Genomic DNA, 19,826 nt, shown 5'->3' on the forward strand with positions numbered 1-19,826 from the left:
GGAAAATAAAAAGTAAAAGCATAACCAAATAAAATTAATAAAGACTAGTGGTAAACTCTGTATTTTATATTTCCTGTGAACACTTTATTGATTTATCTGTGAGAACTGAACCCAGATGGACTTCACTTATCCATATTTTGCAGTTTGGGCTTAGTAAGGAAATAAATGTCTTGAAGTATTTCAGATTACGTTGCTTTTTAAATCCTGTAACATTTTCAACCCAAGTTTTTTTTGTTTTTGTTTTTTTGTAACAGGTGCTGAGTAACATGTTGCTTTATAAGTCCTTCATTTAAACAAAGCATCTAAGAGAGAAATTCTTAGATGAGAAACAAATATTAAATCAACATTTTAACATTTTTGAATAGAACACGTAGAACTATATAAAAAAGTGCAATACGAAAATAAAACTACAGCAGTTCTTCCTGGGTCCATTTGTTCAGACATGTGCTGTTCTACAGCACCCTCTTGTGGTAAACATCAGTAAGACAGTTTGTGGCCTCACAAAACATTCACTTTGACCTAAAAGGAAAACATAAATGCTGGTACCACAATATTTCAGTTCATAAAAAGACTTGTGCATTCAGACAAAACTAACCAAGTTCAATTTATGGAGATTATTAGTTGTCCATTTTGCATTTATGTAAAATGAACTAGACAAAAATAAAAATTTCCTGAGGGGGCTTTTTCATGGGTCTTTGGAAGATTTGTATTTTTTTTTTTTAATTTCACTAGCTGTAAAATCTCAGCGGAAACGCTCAAAAGTGCGTCTCTGGGCGCAACAATCGCTTCACGTCAGGCCTCCTTAAATCGAGGGACGATGGTCCGGCGATAAGTCCGTCTCTCGGAGATATTACGTTTGACTTTCACTATTGTCGGAGAGGCCACCTCAAGATCCAGGGAAGGACTAGAGTAAGACCGTTTCAAGCCCCCTTCATCATCGTCTTCATCCCCCATGCAGTCTCCGCAGGTAGCCTTGTCGAACAGTTTCAGGCCGGCGGTGGCCAATGCGTCGTCCTCAGTCTTCGGCACCGTCTTCCAGGCTTCCAGCACCTGGATGTAGGTCTCGTAGCGACACACCTGTGGTTGAACGACAAACACTGAGTAACCTGTAGAGCTACATATACTCATGCTTCAGCTCGCCCAGCAGCTCCAGTACCTCGAACTGCAGGTACTCGGTTCTGACACGGTGTTCCTCCAGATCCCTGGTTTTAGCTTTTTTGCTGTCTGGCGGGTTCTCCTGCTGATGCAACAGGTCGGCTTTGAAGGAATCCAGTTTTCCTGCGTGACACTGCAGCTGACGCTCCTACATCAGGAAAATGACAGGAAAGAAGACAAAGGTTACATTTCTGGTCTCTAAGCAGAACCAGAACATCCACAACTTAGATGTTTGTGGATGTATTCGTTTTTCAGATTGCGTGTGACAAACCAACACAAAGTAGTGCAAAATTGTGAAGTGGAAGGAAGAAAATAAATGCAGAGAAGTATAGAATTATAACTATATAACCAATTTATAAATCCCATGTTTTGTGTCTGCGTTTGAATCCCGATGATTAAACATCTGTCACTATGTTAAAATGGCAGCTACAGTGCTTCTGTTCAAATCTGTGAACTGGTATTGTTTACAAACTGGTTTCATTTACTTTTGGAAAAAAAATACTTTTAGGAGTATTTTTGCTACATTGCACTTTTTACTTCTGCTTGAGTAATTTTATTATGGAATGTCGCCACTCTTGCTTGAGTAAAATTTCAGGATATTCTACCCACTGTGAGCCACTTCGATGAAAGAAGAACAAACTCACTTCAACCGAATATTCACCACACACAGAAACACACCTGCAGGTTTTTTTTTTTTTTAAATACTGAGTGAAATTGATTTGGAAATTTTTTTATTTTGCCTGATTTTGTTATTTTATATTTAGTCCTGAAAATAGCAACATTTCCACAGAACTTCATATTTTGGTCTGCTTGATGATGCAATTTTTAAATATTACATGATTGTTTTTTTGTTTTTTTAGCTTGTACTGTAGTAGCTATTTTACCAAACACTTTTTTACTCTTACTTGCGTAATTTCTTTTTACTTTTACTTATGTAAAAAGATGTCAAAGTAGTCCTTCTCCTACTTCTCTACAGTTCTTTTGTACTCTACCAGCCACTGGCTTTGAATGTTTGACTTCTGCATCACATTGACTAAAATATATATATTTTTTACTGTTTCTTCAATTGATACAGAAAAGTCGGTTGCGACACAGGGTGAAAAATTACACAAGCACAATTATCAAAACATAAGGTCTTTTAAAATCAAGTTATAGCAATTGCAACTTGTAACTTATTATCAAAGAAGACTGAAATGCATACCAGAGAGTGTGCAGACTTTGAGGCAGGAAGTATCGGCCTGAAGAACCTCCTCTGGGAGCCGACGGCGGCTGGGAACGGAGGAGACGAGTGAAGAGCGGAAACCAAGTTGATGCGGCAGATCCATGAATTCATCTCTGCTTTGGATCTGAGAGAAACGCCACCATCAGTCTCTTTAGAGGAAACCTGCAGCCTCGCACACAGACACATACATCTCGCCCTGACGATTCTATGCGACTTACGACGCCTGGAAGAGAAAAACCCTCCAGTCGGCCGTCTGCAGGCGGAACACATGCGGCTTCTTGGTGTAGTCGGCTGCCGGCTCGGCCAGGGAATGATGGACTCCCACCATGTCCTCGGTCACCGGATGTTCTTTGCGATAATCATGCTGACACACAACACAGACAACTCAGGATCGAGTAAAAGAGCTACATGGCGCTAGGAGAATTAGGAATGGAGTCACTCACCTTCTGTAAGTAAAGGGTCATTCCCTTCAGCTCTGCAAAGAAAGGTTTCCAGCCCCGTTTCCCCCAGGGAGCTGCCACAAAACAACAACATTCAGCAGATCTATAATGGCCAACGACTTGCATTGCTAACATACAGATTTTAATAAAACCTGTCAAGCAACTAAAATATGGCTTTGGCATTACTGTTTGAATTTGAATTCAACAGCTACAGATTCAAAGTTATGTAATTGTTCATAATTAGTAGTGGTAGACCAGGGATGTCCAAATGAAGGTCCGTGGGTCATTTGTGGCTCTCAGAAGGATTTTATGTGGCCCACAAACACAACTCAAGGTCGGTTGTTTAGGGAAAGATTTTTCCTTGTACGAGGCCTTTCAAAAACAAATTGAAAAACGTGAAAATGTTAAATACAACTCAAAGTACTTGTATTTCAAAAGTCACGTTTTCTGCTTTCAGTTCAAATTTGTGCTAAATCCATAAACTTTGGCTCTAAGACACACTTTACACATCTTTTCATTCTGCGCTGCTGGGCGTAGAAGTAAAACTGGTCTCACTTGTACATAAGATATTGTATCTCAATGGGACAAATCATATAAATAAGGAGTAAATAATATTTAAAAAATAAAATAAATTGCAGTAAAAGTATGTTTGCATTATTTATTACTAATGTCGTCAATTATGTAGGTCTTTCTGCTCTGATGCCTAAACCTAAACTTGGAACCAGACTCTCGTCTAGGTCTGTTACAAGTGCCAATACCAGCCTTTAAAAATCATTTTTCTGTTTATATTAAAGCGTGAAACACCACATAATGTCCGTCTCAACACTGGTATCCTTCTGCTTTGTAAATTGTTGTGTCTAATGTGATGTAACGTAGGATATATGTGTGTCAGTCCCACTTACTGCGTTTTCCGTTGATGTCGGCATGCAGCTTCCTCTGCAGGAATCCCTGTTTGACCACCGTGGCCTTTTTGTCCTGAGGAACGTCCAGGAACGGGTTGGATTTGGAGCGCAGAGGAGCGTCATCTCCTGCACTTTCATCCACCAGGTTCTTCAGCTCCTCCTCATCCCTTTGCCACAGGATCAAGTGAAAACATGAATGAGGTCATGGGCTGGAATCACGGATCAGGAGATGCTTTTTTTTGGATGGTTTTACTTACACGGCCCACTCCAGCGGTTCACTCTTTATGGAGTTATAAAGACTCTACGATATAAATCCAAGGGAAAAGTTTCATCAGTTTTGATACACGCGTTTTACACTTTAGCTGGGAGAAGAAAAATGTAAATATTTTTACTTTCAGCAGCTCCTTGTTGAAGTTTCCTCCCTCGTTCATCCCATCCAGGTTGGTCACAAACTTAGATGAAGACATGGATTTTCCTACATTCTGTAAACAAACGTGCGATTGCTTAAAAGCCGAACAAATCAGCGTCAAAAACAAACTGTAGAGGCTGTTTGGTCTCACCTGTCCATGCAAATCAGTGTTGAGGAGCATCAAAGCACAGGTCAGAGCCAACACGGGCCCTGAGGACATCCAGAAGAGACAGAAACAGATGTTAGACACGAATGAATCGCCGCAGCTGCGTCTTTAAGCGTGACGCATGTCTGTCTCACCGGGGGAGGAGTAGGAGTCGGGGTTGCACTGGTGGAAGCGGTTGGAGAAATGCTGCAGCACTCGCTCTCTCTCCTGGGTCTCCCCTATCAACACAACGACCTTCAGAAAAGATCTAGGGACGAGAGCGTGAAAAAGGATTAAAAAAGATAAATATATATATAAAAATATCGGTCTGTGGTATTTTACCTGAGGGCCTGATCCAGAGTTTGGCCAGTGAAGTCAAAGAATTTGAGGTATTCCTCTCCGACAGCATGACTGAAGACATTACTAAACACGGGAAAAATGTTATATATGAATATATTTTTTGACACAAATGTAAGATTAAAATGAACAAATCTTACGATTCTTCCAAAGACTCAGTTTCAAATTTCTAAACTATTTCAGATTCGAAGGTTTCGATTTTTGCAGCAATTTTTAAAACTTCACTACATTTGGTACAAAAAAAAAAGATATATTTTACACATTGTATTTTACACATAAAACATGATTAAATATTTTTTTCCAAAGAAACCTGAATTTAAGTTACAGATACAAAAATTACTTTTTGTTTTTGTTTGTCTGTATATCTAGATATACATATTTAAAACCAATAATCATGAATACAATGAGGATTTTATCCAAATGTCTTATTAGCTGTAGTAACACTCACCTCACCTTTCCAAGAAACTAAAATTATATCTGGTCTATTTTAATCTTATTTTTATAGTTTTAATTAGTCGACATTTTCTTTATAGTGTTAGTTATTCTACAAGCTCTTATTTATTCTCGGTCGTGTCTTTATTTTGATAAAAAGTCAACAATGAAAATAAAAAGCATCTTTATCCTTTAGTTGACATTGAAATTCCAATTAAAAAAACACCAAGTTTTTTTTTTATTTCTATTGGAAAGTCGTCTTGTCAAGAGGCCAAAAACATTTCTTTTAAATAAGTGTGCATTTTCATTTTGTCCTGTGCTCAAATAAAATCAGGAAACAATCCAAAAGCTCAGTTTTGCTACCTAGACTTGGACAATTAGAAAATCACACTTCCAAATCCAGAGAGGAAAACTGAGCTTGTGAAACGTTTCCAGATTTTACCCCCTGCACTTTCTGCCTAATGAATTTAACAGGCTAATTTACTTCTACTACCAGTCAAGACTGACATGTAAAAGCAAAACATAAAAGAGTCGAGTTGGTCATTTGATTGGTAACACTTTCATCTGAGCCAAATTAAAGAACAAATCAATACTTTGATTAAGTGAGAAAACATTGAGGTTTCTGCATGGCAGTAATCAGCATATTATGCAAACAAGATGTAAAGTTGAAAACCCTCTGAAAGCAGGAAGTTAAAACAATGGCTTTCATGTGTTGATCAGAAACATTTACACACTGTCTCTTGGTCATGATTAAACAATAAAACTAAGCTAATGTTACCTCATCGCAATAAAAACACTTTGATGCTTATGCAAACCTTTAAGCTGTTTATCGAATAATAATCAAAGTGTCTGAATGTGTGCTTACTCTTTGTCCAGATGTTTCACCACATCTGAGCGTTGGATGTTGTCCAGCTTAAAGAGTTGCTCAGCGAGTCGCCGGGCCTTCTCCCTGTCCACCTTATCCCCGTTGACGTAAGGCACCACCGAATCCTCGTGTTTTCCTCCGTTAGACACGACTCCTGGTGGGCTCTCGCTGTCAGGAATCCCAGCGTCTTCAGTCTGGACCACCGTCTCAGCCTCTCGGCCCACGTGGTTGGACTCGGCCTCCTCGTCCCGCGGCGCAGCCTCGCTGTCAGGCGACAGCTGTTCTGTCACTTCTGACTCGTTCGTCTTGTCTGAGGGTCCCGGCTGCTCAGACGAGCGGCGTGTTTGCTGTGGCAGCTCATTCGGCTCTGATGGATTGCCCGTGACTGCGGACTCCTTAGCTTCATCACAAGCCGTCTGCTCTGGTTGATCCTCTGGAGCTTCTGGTGGGGTTAACTGGTTTGGTGGTGCCATCTCTGGGGCCTGGTCCTGAAGCTGATCAGACTCTTCCGGATGCATCTGCTTGGGCTCCTCGCTCGTTTCGCCCGGCTCAGACTCTGACGCCGCTCTGTGTTGGTCACGCTCCTGCTGCTCTAAAGAGTTTGTCTCCACCAGATTTGCAGGGTCTTCCGTCCAATCTGATGAGTCTTCTGCGCTCTCCGGTTTTTCCGCCTTCTCTTCTGACACTTCCTCGTTCTTGTCCTCGGACTCTGACAGCTCAGGATCCACTTTCTCCTCCACTTCTTCACACATTTCTCCAGGCAGCACAGAGAGATCGTCGCCTAACTGAGCCGGTGTCTCTGCGTCCTTCTTGTCCTCTGAATGTCCACAGTCCTCTGGAAGCTCTTGTTGCTCTTTTGGCATGTCAGCAGGTGTGCTTGGTCCGGTGTCGTCAGTTTGCGGCACTTCTGCAGGCACTTCCCTAAAAGGCATCAAAGCAAACATGCATTGAGAATATATTTAAAATAGCCCAAAATTCTGCAAAGGTGTGTACATAAAAGAATTCAGAGGTCGGAAACGCTGGTGACTCAACACTGACATCTATTTAGAAAGGTCTGAATATAAAAAAGAGAAGGAAAAAAAAAAGTGTGTTAAACTGGAAGAAACCCTAATGTGGCAGCCTAACTTTTAGAAACAGGATGTGATCAGTGTTCCTGTTAGAAAGAGAAGGCCTCGACTGAAACTGTCATTAATTAATTTAAAGCTGGTTTCATTTATGGTGTCATCTTGCAGGCGGGTAACATACTCTCCCCCAACTTAAACCTGAAAAGAGGTCGCATGGAACTCTATGTTTTTTGTGTAATCAAGGTATCACTTTCACAAACTAACATAGGAAAAAACACGCAGTTCATCACTACACCATGTCATTAGTTCTTTGAGTCAAAATGCAGAAGTGGAGGGTGAAAATGCTCTTACTGCTTGTATAGGAATTCAGAGGGGAAGTAGCCGTCAGCTAATGGCAATTAAAAGCACAGGAAGAAAGTTTTCACCTCTGAAAGCAGTTTGCAGGTTTGAGATATTCAGGGGAGCGGTGGCAAAAAGCCGAGAGGGAAAGACATGAGTAATGACTCTAGAGGAGCTCTTTGGTTTTCCACTTAAAGTAACAATTAACCAGAATGAGACCCTCATGGTACGATAACCTTGAGTACAAACACCATAGTTTCACTGTATTCATACAAAAAATGTATAATATTCAGAAACAGCCACAAAAACAATTGTTTTAATTTAACGTCATTTTGATGCGACACAGAAAAACAAACATATAGAATAGATTTTTTTGCCAATTTTGTAGTTTACTAGTGCTTAATGCAAAGAAGATTATACATTTTAGGTATTCTGCTCTTCAGAGAGGAATGCAAGTCTAAAAATCTTATATTATCTTGTTAATTAGGCTGGATATTTGCAAATGCACTCGGCTGCTTAGCAACCATGCTGAGCTGTACTTTAAAAACGGTGTTACTCGCCACTTTAGTTTTCATGTTTGATCCAAAAAGAGCAAAATATTTCAAAAAGCCCCTTTTTTTCTTGTAAGCCAGGGGAAAATTTTTGCAGTCAGCTAACGTGCAGTGCACAGCAGCAGCATTGTGCTCTCTGAATCGCTAAACTGACTTTAGACCATATAGAAACATGTTTGAATATAAAATTTAAGGGAATCTGGAACCTTAAACCTTTTCAAGCCTTTGCTTAGTTTAACATCGATACACGGCAGATGCTTCATTTAAAGGTTTTCTAAAATAAGTTAAATAAAATAAATAAAAAGTGGGAAGACAATTCCCAATCCTGTGAGGAATAAAAGTTCACACCAAATACTAAAATTAAGCAATTTAATCTCCAACAAGTTACAAAATGAGATATTTAAGAGTACTAACTGGGAGTTCAACTCCAGTACAATGACTGAACAACTGACTTATTTTGAATCATCGCTGCAACATCTAAAAAAAATTTAAATAAGTTTGTAAATTCACTTCTGATCAAACAACAAGACCTGAAGTCCTTTAGATCTGCACTCTTCGTAGCTCTGCCTGAACACTCTGCTGCTCACATCCTGACTAAAACCAGGAAGACAGAGCACATCGCTCCAGATCTAAAGCCACAGAATAGACTCTAGGATACTTTTGTTGGTTTATAAATGACTGAATACATTAAAGATCTGTTGTTGTTGTTGTTGTTGTTGTATCAGCCTTTCAGACCACTCTGGTCTTTTGGTTATGGAGCTGATAGCGAAAATTCAAGCTGGAAGACTCCGCCCCCTCCGTTTGCCCATCGGCGTCATGCTCATCTCCGACCTCAGCGCCGATCCTCACCCAGCGCATCAATCATCAATCAAGCTCTGCATAAAAGGATCCACACCCAAGCCGTCAGCCGGTTCCCAGCTGCGTTCAACCCACCACCGCCCCTTCTCCACCCTCATCCTTCGGCTCTCCAGGATAGCACCCTTTCCCGACCTCCACCACCAGTGTCGGGCCCCGGGGGAGAGCATCCCTAATCAGTTATCGGGAGGTTCATTGAGTTCACATCAAATCTCAGCTCAAATCAGCTACCGGGGGCCCGAGCACCAAAGAACTGTTACTCATTCCTGTCATTAAATCTTTTAATTGTTCCTTTTTCCTCCATCTGAGTCTTTCCAGATTGAACTGGTCTGCTCTGCATCCCCAGAACCAGAACCAAACATGGAGAAGCAGCAGTCAGTTTTAATGCTCCTCTAACCTGGAACAAACTTCCAGAAAACTGCAAAACAACCGAAACAAAGAGTTTCTATAAATCAAGGCTAAAAAATCCATCTGTGTAAAGCTGCCTGTGATTAACATTAACACCATCGATTTAATCTGTATTCCTATTTTTCATTACTTTCCCTTATTATATCACTGTAATTTAAAATTTTCATTATGTAAAGCACTTGCACCGAATGTGCTACGCTAATAAACTTGCGTGAGAGTAGTCAAGTAATGGACTTGGATTGATTGCTAATTTTATTGTAGTTTACCAACATTTCTGAGAGCTTTACTGGAGTTTACCAGTTTTAAACATTATGTCAAAAGATCAGATCATGTGGTTGAAATAGAAATTGTGTCTCATATGTGGTAAGTTTATTTAAATGTTAACATGTTGTAACAGAACCGCTCCTTATCTTTTAGAGAAGGCTGACTCATTAGCAGTCATGATGAACGACTAGATGTTCAATGTAACGAAGTTATTTTTATTTGATAAAATGCGTATGGGCATCTGTAATTAGCTTTGTTTTTTCTTGTTTTCTCTTTCTGCGCTGTAATTGAAAATGTCCTCTTCCCCTTTTTTTTTTTTTGAATGAACAATACTCACAGATAACTCAGAGAGCTGACAGTTTCTGCCTCCTCGCTTTCTTCCTCATTGGAAATGTCGGTCAAACTCTGCTGTTCCTCAACCTCGCTCACGTCCTCACGCTCTTCCTGGGTTTCAACACAACCTGCTGCAGCCGGTTCCTCCTCGTTGGAAGCATCGGTGAAGCTCTGCTCTTCTTGCCCCCCGCTCTCCTCCTCGGTCGCTTGTTCAGTCTCAAAACAATCTGCCGCAGACGGTTCCTCCTCGTCGGAAATGTTACTTAAGCTCTTCTCGTCTGGAACCTCGCTCCAGTCCTCCGTCGCTCCGTCAGTGTCAACACCGTTTGTCGAGGCCTGTTCTCCTTCCGAGTCTTCTTGCTCACTCAGCACAACTGTGACCTCTTGTTCCTTTTCGAGTTTCACATCTAAAAAAGTGTCCACGTCTTCTGATGAACATTGGCTCTTGTCAGGAGTTTCTAATAGGGCCTCATCTGACGTTACTGAGCTTCCATCGTCTTCCTCTGAGTATGAAATTCCTAGAAGATTTGGCAGAAGAGGTTAAATACGGTGAGAAAGGTAGGTCAAGGAGTGACACACGCTTCCTCCTAAAATTGAAACATAAATAATCTCCAACTAAAGCGAATGTAACGGAGCTGCTCTGATACATACCGGTGTTACTTTCAGGCTGCTCTGCTGCTGATTCTTCCTTTTCCTGTTTCGTTGGCTCGTTCTCATCTGCAGCATCACATGGCTGAAAATTGCAACACAGGCTGCTGAGCGCGAGCTTACAGAGAGAAACTTGTGATTCCCTCTGAGTTCATGGAGCTGAACAACACACATGCTCATTTACTCCCACATCAACCACAGAAACCCAAATTAGCAACAAAAACACAGGATGTAAACTCTTAAATCCAGTAAAATTAGGCTTAATGACATGATTCACTTTTAGATGTGGATTAAATTGTCAGTAAAGAGTAACAGAGGCAGGAAAGTGTCACGCCTCCTCTTTTTCTGACACATTTCATACCTTATAGTCATTTCCGGCACCCTCGGTAGCTGGGTGTAGAGGCCGTGCCTCAGCCTCATCTGGTTCCTCTTTGTCCTCCTGCTCGCAAGGCTCGGCAGTAACATCTTGAGGCTGATGGTGATGAGAGGAGGAAGTGCTGCTCAGACTCAGAGTCACGCCCTCGGAGTAAAGCTGATTGGCCAAGCTGCTGTCAGTCGTCTCCGCGGAGGAGATGGGCATGTCCCATCCCACACTGGCGAAGGAAAGAGAGGAGCTGGTGCAGGTGACGGCCTGCAGGGTCCAGAAAGTTTCCTCCGGCTGCTCTGCCTCTTCGGGAGAGGTGTGCGTCTCGCTCATCTCTGCCTCATCGCCAGACCCCGGCTCCCCGCGTTCTCCATTTGCGCTCTGATCCGCTGAGGCCTGCGAGTCACGCGGCAATTCTGCTTCTACAACATCCGGCAGAGAAGCACAGAGGTTCTCCTCCTCCATCGGCGCCTCGCAGGCAGTGAAGTTGCCAGCTTTTTGTCAAGTTTAGAGAGGGGTGACAAAGCTGTTTATTCACAAAACGTCCTCCCCTGCCGGATTAGGCCTGATGCTTTTACAAGGTGCCATCTCTGTTGGATTAAAAAAAAAAAAAGAAAAGTAGAAAGATTTTAATTTGAACTCGGATGAAACAAATAATTTCCTCTAAATTTGAATCAACTGTGCAGCCAGTTGAATCGAATGGATGATCAAAAGCAAAAGCAAAACTGGTTAAGAAAATATATCCTAAGGAGGATTTAAATATTCGACAGACAAAAAGCATTCCCATCGCGCCCTCCAAAAGTGTTCATTACAATCACAAAGTTTATTGTAATTTGTGGGGATTTAATTAGTCATACTCTCCACAAACCTGGATTTTTGGGAAAGTGGGAAGAAGAAAAATACATAAAAAGCAAAGGAATAAATAAAAAAAGATACGTCATCCCACTGCCATTTTGCAATAATTCATGCAGAAGAAAGAGTTTGGGAGAAAACCAACGTGGATGTTTACCTTCCAACAGGACGATGACCGTAAACAGACAGACAGAGCTACTTTTGATTTTTGTAAAAATCAAAGTGTACCTAAGGAGTAGAATGGCCCAGTCAAAGTTCAAACGAAAATCCAGCTAAAGATCTGTGGTAAGATTTCAAAATCAACCTTAAAACATACCATCCATCTAATCTGACTAAAATTTGGGTATTTAGAATCTTGCTCAACTTGTAAAGTAGTTGATACATATCACAAAACTACCCGCATCTCCAACTGTGATGACAGACGGATCCAAAAAAATGCTGCCTCAAGCGGAGGGTTGAGGAGTAGGAGTGGGAGAAAATGCATTCTTTTTTAGATGTTTTTATTGTAAAAAACAAAACTGAAAGAGGAGTATTCATATCCTTTCACTTCATAATCTTGCACTGCTTGATTTTGTTTTGTGGTTGTGACAAAACACGAAAAGGCTTGAAGAGGAATGAATGCCTCTGCGATCCTGAACATCATCATGTCTCCAGCTAATCTATTTTGTTTATACGTCTAAAGCCACTTTTAATTTGCCGCTTCTGCCAGCGTGCCGTGCAAGACACCTTGAAGTTAAGTGACACAAAAGCCCATTTTTACTTCCTGAGACCAAAAAAACAAGAAAGACAGCTGAGCTGAGCAAACGAGCAGCAGAAGGAAGCGGAGTGACGGGGTGTACGCTGTATGATGGACGGAGATTCGGTGGAGACGGGGTGGGGTTCTGGGGCTGCAGTTCAACCATTTTGTCCTCTGTTTATCATTTTATCACCACGCGCTGCGACACATGCAAGATGTCTGTCTGGTGAACTTGACTTCAGAGTGTGTTGTGAACACAAACACCGGCAGCGACCCGTAACGGGAAAACGTCAGATGTTATATATCAGATTTTTGATTTTCTATATAATCTCAGTTTAAAACACGATCTCCTTCTCTCTCGCTCGTTTTTAAAACGTTTCTGTCTTTCTTTTATTATTTCATTCATGTCATGTCAGCCAACATCCGGGACAGACCTTGACCACATTTCCTGTGTGGGTGCGAAGTTCTCAGTTCCTGTCAGAGTGCAACAAATGCAACAGGAGTTAACTACGATTAACAGAGAAGAATAGATCGAAATAAATTAGTTTGACGTGTAAAAATTAAAGTTTTTTTTTTTCAGTAACAAAGTAAATAAAAAAGAGCAGACTTTTTTTTTAAAAAAAATTGCAATGCATTGAGGTAAAACTGTAAACACAAAACATGACTGAAATGATTAAAAAAAGAAAGAATGTTTCACATTACAACAATTGTATCTTTGTGAATCATAAAAACACAATGAAACCCTTATCTGATTATGAAGCTTTCAATAGTGGAAATTTGACAGTTTTTGAAATAAAACACACAAGAATATGACAGGAAACACAAAGCCCAGATTCAACTCCACCTTGTCGACAGAGGTTAACAATTAAAAGTTTCACAGAATAGGAAGTTACTGCAGCACATCACCAGTTTAGGAAGTATGAAATTAAATATTGATGCCAGAGGGGGAAAAAATGAAAAGAGGAACAACCTGTTAGAGGTAAAGTTAAAGTTGTGAAATTTGTAAATAACAATGAAGCATAATAGATCTTCTACAGCAGTTAAAAAAACAAAACAAAAAACTAGCAAGTCTGCATCAGTGAATATGATACATACAGACATAAGCTTGAGCAAGAATTAGAACAAGAACATCTCTGTGAGGAATTTATTAGACTGTAAAAGCATGACTTACCCCCTCCGGGTGCTTGAAAGCAACATCATATGATCAACCAGCTTGTGAGGTTTTAAGTCAAGACTTGTGGGAGGGAAAAGCACCGCCGTGTTGCTGCGGGTCTGCCGCTGTGCATTCACAGTCACCCTGAAGCAAACCAGTAACGCCAAAGTGACTGTGTTTGAACCTGCTCTGCTTAACAAACAAGCCACACATCTGCTCTCTTTAAGCCAAGAAAACCTTTAGTCTCTTACGCCACATAAAGTTAGATGTAAGTTCTGGTCCTCCGTCTCTGAGCTTCCTGTCCATATCTGGAGGTGTGTTACACTTTTTTTTTTTTTTTTCTGTTAGTCTCTAAGCTGCAAATAACAGGAAGGATGAAGGAAGAAAGACGAGAATGGTAACAAAGAGGAAGAAAAGCTGCTTTCTGATTGGCAGATGACTCAGAAGTTTGAAAGACACCTGAGAGGCCTCGCTGCACACGCCCATGGCCTTACAGGCATGCAGGCGCACAGATACGGGTCAGGTAAGGGGAGGGGCCAGCATTCATTCCTGCAAAACCAACCAGACAATGTGGCAAAACCAGACCTTACTCGGATTATTCTAGCATAAGTCATCGTCGCCTCATTTTCTAATTGGTATGTTGGCTTTAAAATGAAAGTCTGGGATGAATTCCTGACACTTTTTAAATCAGGTTTAGTTGGTACAATTTTTAAAATAAAAATTCCTTTTCTATAAATGATGTATAATTAATAATAAATTACTTATTAAATAAGAAACACAATTTGCTTAATTAATTAATCTTTTGCAACACAGCTGGAAAATTCGCTTTAACATACAAATGTAGGTTTTTTTTTCTGTTTGTGTTTTGCATAAACTTTGCATAAGTGCATTTTGGAAAATTTATTCATATACATAGTAATTTCTATATAATTTCTACATATATAGCAACTTCTCCAGTGTGGGGGTCAGTGCCCCGATGAGTTAGTAGTATTAAAGTGTACTTAAATATACTTGAATAAATTAGAATGTGGAATAGCAGTATATAAATAGCACAATGGCGGTATAGATGAGACTGTACTTGTGGTAAACTTTAAATATTTTTCAATAAACTAAAATGTAAGTATACCTAATAGACCAGTAAGAGAATGAATGTACTTTTTGCATTATGCTTTTGTAAACTTAAAAGAAATCTCCTATAAATGTACTATATTCTAGCATACTACAAGTATGGTCAGCAGTACACTTGCTGTAGCTGTACTTTCAAGCGTAATTAATAAAATCTCCTTACTACTGTAGTACTGTTTGCCAAAGGAATGTATAAAACCTACAAGCCTTGTTTGCTTGAAAATATCCCCACTACTGAAAGTTGCATTGTTGATGCCACGATTGCTAGCTCGTATCTAAATCAGTTGTGAAGTTTTTTTGTTTTTTTTTTTTGCTTTGTTTTGTTTTTGGAACAAGTTTTGGCATTTAGCTTGATAAAAACCTAGTTTTTGAGTTTAAAGTACATTTAAAGAGCTGAAGCTCCGTTTCTAGGGTGTATGTGAGAGTTTTAAACTAACCTGGTTACATTAGCATTGCCGCTAAGTGACTTTCCAGCTAGCAACATGTTGTTTAAACGTCACAATTATATACAAATGCTTTATATTGTGACCAATTATTAGCATGTGTGCTAATGAAGACTTCCTTGCATGACCAGTATTTCAAGGTTCTGTTATTATTGAAACTGGTTTTTACTTTAGATAACGTGTAAAAACATATTTCTTGTTACTCCACAACAGCAGATGGCAGCATACGTACCTATGAGCTCTAAGAGAAATAAACCGCCGCCTCTTCTGAGAGGAGACAGAGTGCATTTCCTGTTATGTCTGTTCCGCACATACACAAACACACACACACACACACACACACACCGCTCCTGCACTTTTCCTGCTTCCCACCCGTCTGCGTCTGCTGGGCTATCTGCAGCCGCTTTAGTCAAAGACAATGGAGAAAACAAGCGAGTTAAAAATGTGCCTGGAGTCCTCACTGAACCGGATTTTTCAAGCGACGGTGAACGACATTCTGGACTCGGTGGAGCGGACCCTCTCTGAGTACCAGGGAGCCATCCAGACGATCCAGACCGAGAATGAAGGCCTGAAGCGGCTGCTGTTTGCACAGAGGAGCGCAGAGTCTGACCACACAGGTCCGCGGTTTGTTTATGACCTGTCTCTGGTGCCCTGCACTGCGAGGACTGCAATGTGCTTAAGTTTCTTCGTATTTTGATTCAGAAGTCTCATCTTCTTTAAGTTCATTCTGCACATTGCAGCAAACCCTTAAAGTTCCGTGTATTAATCACAGTTTGGGGAAATACATAAAAAGAATTGCAAATTCTTCCAAATGCTAATAAGCAATTAATTTCTCTATGAAAACAGCTCGACGTTTAACAATATCCTTCCATACTGTCTTAAAGTTATAAATATAAACTGTGAGGAAGTTGTATATTATTATCTCACATGGAACCGTTTTGACCAGAACAAACACTGTTTTCCCAAATTTCCCAAACAAATACTGATTTTCATCATATTCCCTCTCAGTAGCATGGTTATTAACCAGACATTATATTTAAAAAATAGTGACACTAATTTCTCTAAATATACTCCATCGACTCTATGCCTGGCAGAACATAAAAAAATGTTTTTGGTCATTAGAATATTTTCTGACCAAATAGGTTAGATTTATTTATGTGTGTATGTTTAGGCAAATAATTAATTCTTCTGACTGCAGCTTTGAGCAGGTTTATGTTAGAAGCTATCCATGACTTACAAAGATTAGCACACCTCTGCTATAGTTGGAGGTTATGTTTTCTTATCTTTCTCCTTTTGAATAGCGACTAAAATAAATGGGCCTCTGTGACGTCCTATTTAAGTTTGAAATAGAAAAAATAAAGTGTGTAAGCAGGCTTCTTATGTTATAACATTGCTCGCATTAATTCACATTTCACCTTCTCATTAGATATTTTTTTTTAGATTCTACATATAATGCTGATCTCCCTAAATCAGATAAAACTTGAGCACTGAGATTATGTCAAACCTTTTAGTTTAGTAATGTCATGGAGATTTAATAAATTGGGACAGCCGCCCTCTAGTGGAGAAAAATACACTTACAACTCCACTGTGGGTTTTGCATCACGTCTGTGGGATTTTTACTCATAATTCATTCTACACGTTTACCGACCTGGTCATTGTTTTCATTTCACTTTTTCAGATGGATGTGAGGAGGATTCTGCCTCCGACTGGAACAGTCGTCCTTCTACCTCCACCCACACCAAGTTTAAGGTGTCCATCTGCAGCAGTGACAAGAAAGGCTTAAGGAAGAGACATAAGAGCAACCTAAAGGACAGATCATTCTCTGCTCCATTTTTTCAGCAGACAGATCAAATAGAAGAACAGTCATCTGTTGACAAGTCCGTAGGAATCTCAGTTCCTGTGAAAACAGAGCCTGATTTGGAAGAAAGTGGTGCCGTCGACCTCTCCCGGCCTTCTCTGAATCAGACGGCAAAGCTGGTAAAGAATGAGGCCTCAGACGTTTTCGGTGATTCATTCACAGATGAGGAACAGCTGCATCCTTCAAGCCCTGACCATAGAGGCAGTGAGTGTGGCGTTAAAGTCACCGTTGTTTCCGGTTGCTACACACAGGAGGGACATTTCATCAAGGTTGAGAAAGAGGAGGACGCTAACGGTGAAAGTTTGACTCACCCAGAGTTGAAGTACGAACTGAAATATCAGGAATCAGAGTCGGACCAGAGATGGATGGAGGGAACGCGCATCCAAGAAACGGAGCAAGAAGAAATAAGTTTGGAGCAAAGCGATTCACCCGTTGTTGCTGAAGACGAGACCCAAGAACAAAGCGTCAACCTTTTACACTGCCCAACCTGTCTGAAGACATTCAGCGAAGCAGCTTTGCTCAATCTTCACGTCGAAGCTCACAGCAGCAATAGTAAAGTTCACAGCTGCGACCTTTGTGGGAAACACTACAAGCGTGCCGACCTCCTCTTATCCCACCGGCGCATTCACACAGGAGAAAGACCGTACGGCTGCAACGTCTGCAGCAAGACCTACGCCCACCCCAGCCAGCTCAGGGTGCACAGGAGGATCCACACCGGTGAGAAGCCCTACGCCTGCTCGTACTGCGAGAAGCGCTTCAACGAGAACACCCAGCTCAAGGTCCACCTGAGGACTCACACCGGGGAGAAGCCGTACGGGTGCCGGCAGTGCGGCAAAACGTTCCGAAACGTCGGAAACCTGCGGATGCACGAGAGGATCCACACGGGCGAGCGACCCTACGGCTGCGCCCAGTGCTGCAAGAGGTTCAACAGCCTCGGCGACCTCAAAACACATTACAGGAGCCACACGGGGGAGAGGCCGTACAGCTGCGAGCTGTGCAGAAAGACCTTTAGTCAGACCGGACACCTCAAGATCCACATGCGGATGCACACAGGAGAACGGCCGTACGGCTGCGACGAGTGCGGCAAGAAATTCACGGTGGCCAGCAGCCTGAAGCTGCACCAGAAGACCCACACGGGGGAGAAGGAGTACAGCTGCGCGTCCTGCGGGAAAAGCTTCAGGAGGTCCTGTCATCTGAGGAGACACGAGCTGGTGCACACAAAGGAGAAGCTTTTCTGCTGCGGTCAGTGCGGGAAGGCCTACGCCGATAATTCCAGCTTGAGGAAGCACCTCAAGATTCACGCGTCGCAGGAGCGCACCCTGCAGAGCGCAGGAAGTACGAGTGAGGCTGGAGTCTCTGTGTCTGGGACACTTCAAGATGTGACAGAAACTTAAACCAGTTGGCCTAGAAGTACAGCGGCACATCAGGGCCACTGAAGAGAGAGAAAAAAAAGGAATAAATTTCCCCCCCAAAAAAATTCTTGAGATTTTTCTCAGAAAAATTCTAGAAAAAAACTTGTTCAAAATTTGCCAGAAAAAAATATTCTAAAATGTTCTAGAAAAAAAAAATTTTTACAATTTGTGAGTTTCAAAAGTCAACAATTTTTGACCTTTGGAAATCTCTTTGTTTTTTCTAGAAAATTTCTGATATTAATCTAAAATTTCTGAGTTTTTTTTGGCAGAAATTTCCCCCCTTTTTTTTTTTTTTTTTTTTTTTTACAATTGCCCTAATACGCAGTTGTGTAAAAGTCTGTGAATAACAGAGAAACAGGAAAGGATTCACTCCTGAAGAGTTAGTTTTAAATCAGTTTGAGTGTTTGGCATATTTTACTACTTTATTTACAAAAGCTGCTCCCTTTCTTTGTCTTTCCTGTTGTAGCACCACCAAAAGAAACCTTTTAAAAATGGTGATTTTGTTATTAAATCTTCAAAGCATTAAATCAAAGAAATGACTGAATGCTTTTTTTTTTTTTACATATTTACACCTCTGATGTAAGTGACTTGATTATAAGCTGTGTGGCTTCATACAATAAGATTGTAAGAGTAGACTTGTTTAATGATGTTGTCAGCTTTTATGAAAATGTTTAATATTCGTCTTCGTATCTGTGCCAAATTCTGTTGATTTCAGTAAATGTTGAGCTGCTGGAAGATGTTTTTATTGTCTCTGCTGTGATACCAGAAACAGTGACCTGCTCTGTGAATGAGAGGGCTTTTGCTTGTTGTAGTAAATGTACAATTACATAATGTAGCATGATGTATTAAATCTGAAAGCTGTCATTGTGATTTTTGTCTCATTTAAATATATTAGTCAAAAGGTTGTTGTTTTTTTGTCTCATTTCCTTTTTTTAAATTATAGTGTGAAAATTTTGTACACACCTAATATTTATTAGAGGTTTATAAGAATGAGAAGCATGCCAGGACCAAATGTTGGAGTATCAAAAACCTAATTCTAATGCTCCCCTAGTGGGGAAAAAATGCTGATGAAAAAAAGGTAATAGTTATGCATGTGGCTTGTGCAACATCAAATTAATGTGCTGCTGAAGTATTGCTAAGATTTTTCAGGAACAGAATCAAAACGTCATCAAATTTGTCCCGTCAGAATACAACGATGGATCTGCTGTAGATGCTTCAGCAATTTGTTTGTGTTTCACATGAAAGGCAGCGATTTTAAAGTTTGTGAATGTCAGTAAAAATATTTGTAAAAAAATTTAGGCGAGCAAAACCAAATCTATTGGTTGATTTACTGTTGACTCATTGTGGAAACAAGTTCTGCTTTTAGAAGTCTCGCACGTCTAGAAGCTTTCATTTATTAGCTGCTTAACAACAAGAAAGGCAAAGACGAAAAATGGGAAAATGTGCAGAAAATAACCGAGGGTCAGGAATCAAACAACCGACCGCAGCCCTGCA

General features: G+C 40.6%; 2 protein-coding genes across 3 annotated transcripts; one reads left to right on the forward strand and one right to left on the reverse strand.

The window, feature by feature from the left end:
- Window positions 1-709: 709 nt before the first annotated feature.
- Window positions 710-13,829, reverse strand: LOC106950845 (PH and SEC7 domain-containing protein 2). Of its 2 annotated transcripts, XM_015037976.1 has the most exons (16): window positions 13,513-13,829; window positions 10,751-11,343; window positions 10,393-10,474; window positions 9,746-10,259; window positions 5,928-6,848; window positions 4,616-4,696; window positions 4,429-4,541; window positions 4,280-4,338; window positions 4,112-4,201; window positions 3,977-4,020; window positions 3,720-3,886; window positions 2,821-2,891; window positions 2,596-2,741; window positions 2,357-2,501; window positions 1,157-1,303; window positions 710-1,077 (listed from the first exon to the last, which is right to left on the reverse strand). In XM_015037976.1, exons 2-16 carry the CDS (start codon window positions 11,216-11,218, stop codon window positions 793-795), a joined length of 3,333 nt encoding a protein of 1,110 aa, XP_014893462.1. In that variant the 5' UTR covers window positions 11,219-11,343; window positions 13,513-13,829; the 3' UTR covers window positions 710-792. The 2 variants fall into 2 exon arrangements, with proteins under 2 accessions (XP_014893462.1, XP_014893461.1); XM_015037975.1 differs by lacking the exon at window positions 13,513-13,829 and having other exon boundaries at window positions 10,751-11,796.
- A 1,511-nt stretch (window positions 13,830-15,340) lies between these two features.
- On the forward strand, window positions 15,341-18,427 carry LOC106950846 (zinc finger protein 771). Its single transcript, XM_015037977.1, has 2 exons — window positions 15,341-15,679; window positions 16,741-18,427. Exons 1-2 carry the CDS (start codon window positions 15,481-15,483, stop codon window positions 18,312-18,314), a joined length of 1,773 nt encoding a protein of 590 aa, XP_014893463.1. The 5' UTR covers window positions 15,341-15,480; the 3' UTR covers window positions 18,315-18,427.
- The last annotated feature ends 1,399 nt before the right edge of the window (window positions 18,428-19,826 follow it).

Source organism: Poecilia latipinna, unplaced genomic scaffold, assembly GCF_001443285.1.
Source record: "Poecilia latipinna isolate Pla-1442-1.1 unplaced genomic scaffold, P_latipinna-1.0 Scaffold425, whole genome shotgun sequence".
NCBI lineage: Eukaryota > Metazoa > Chordata > Actinopteri > Cyprinodontiformes > Poeciliidae > Poecilia > Poecilia latipinna.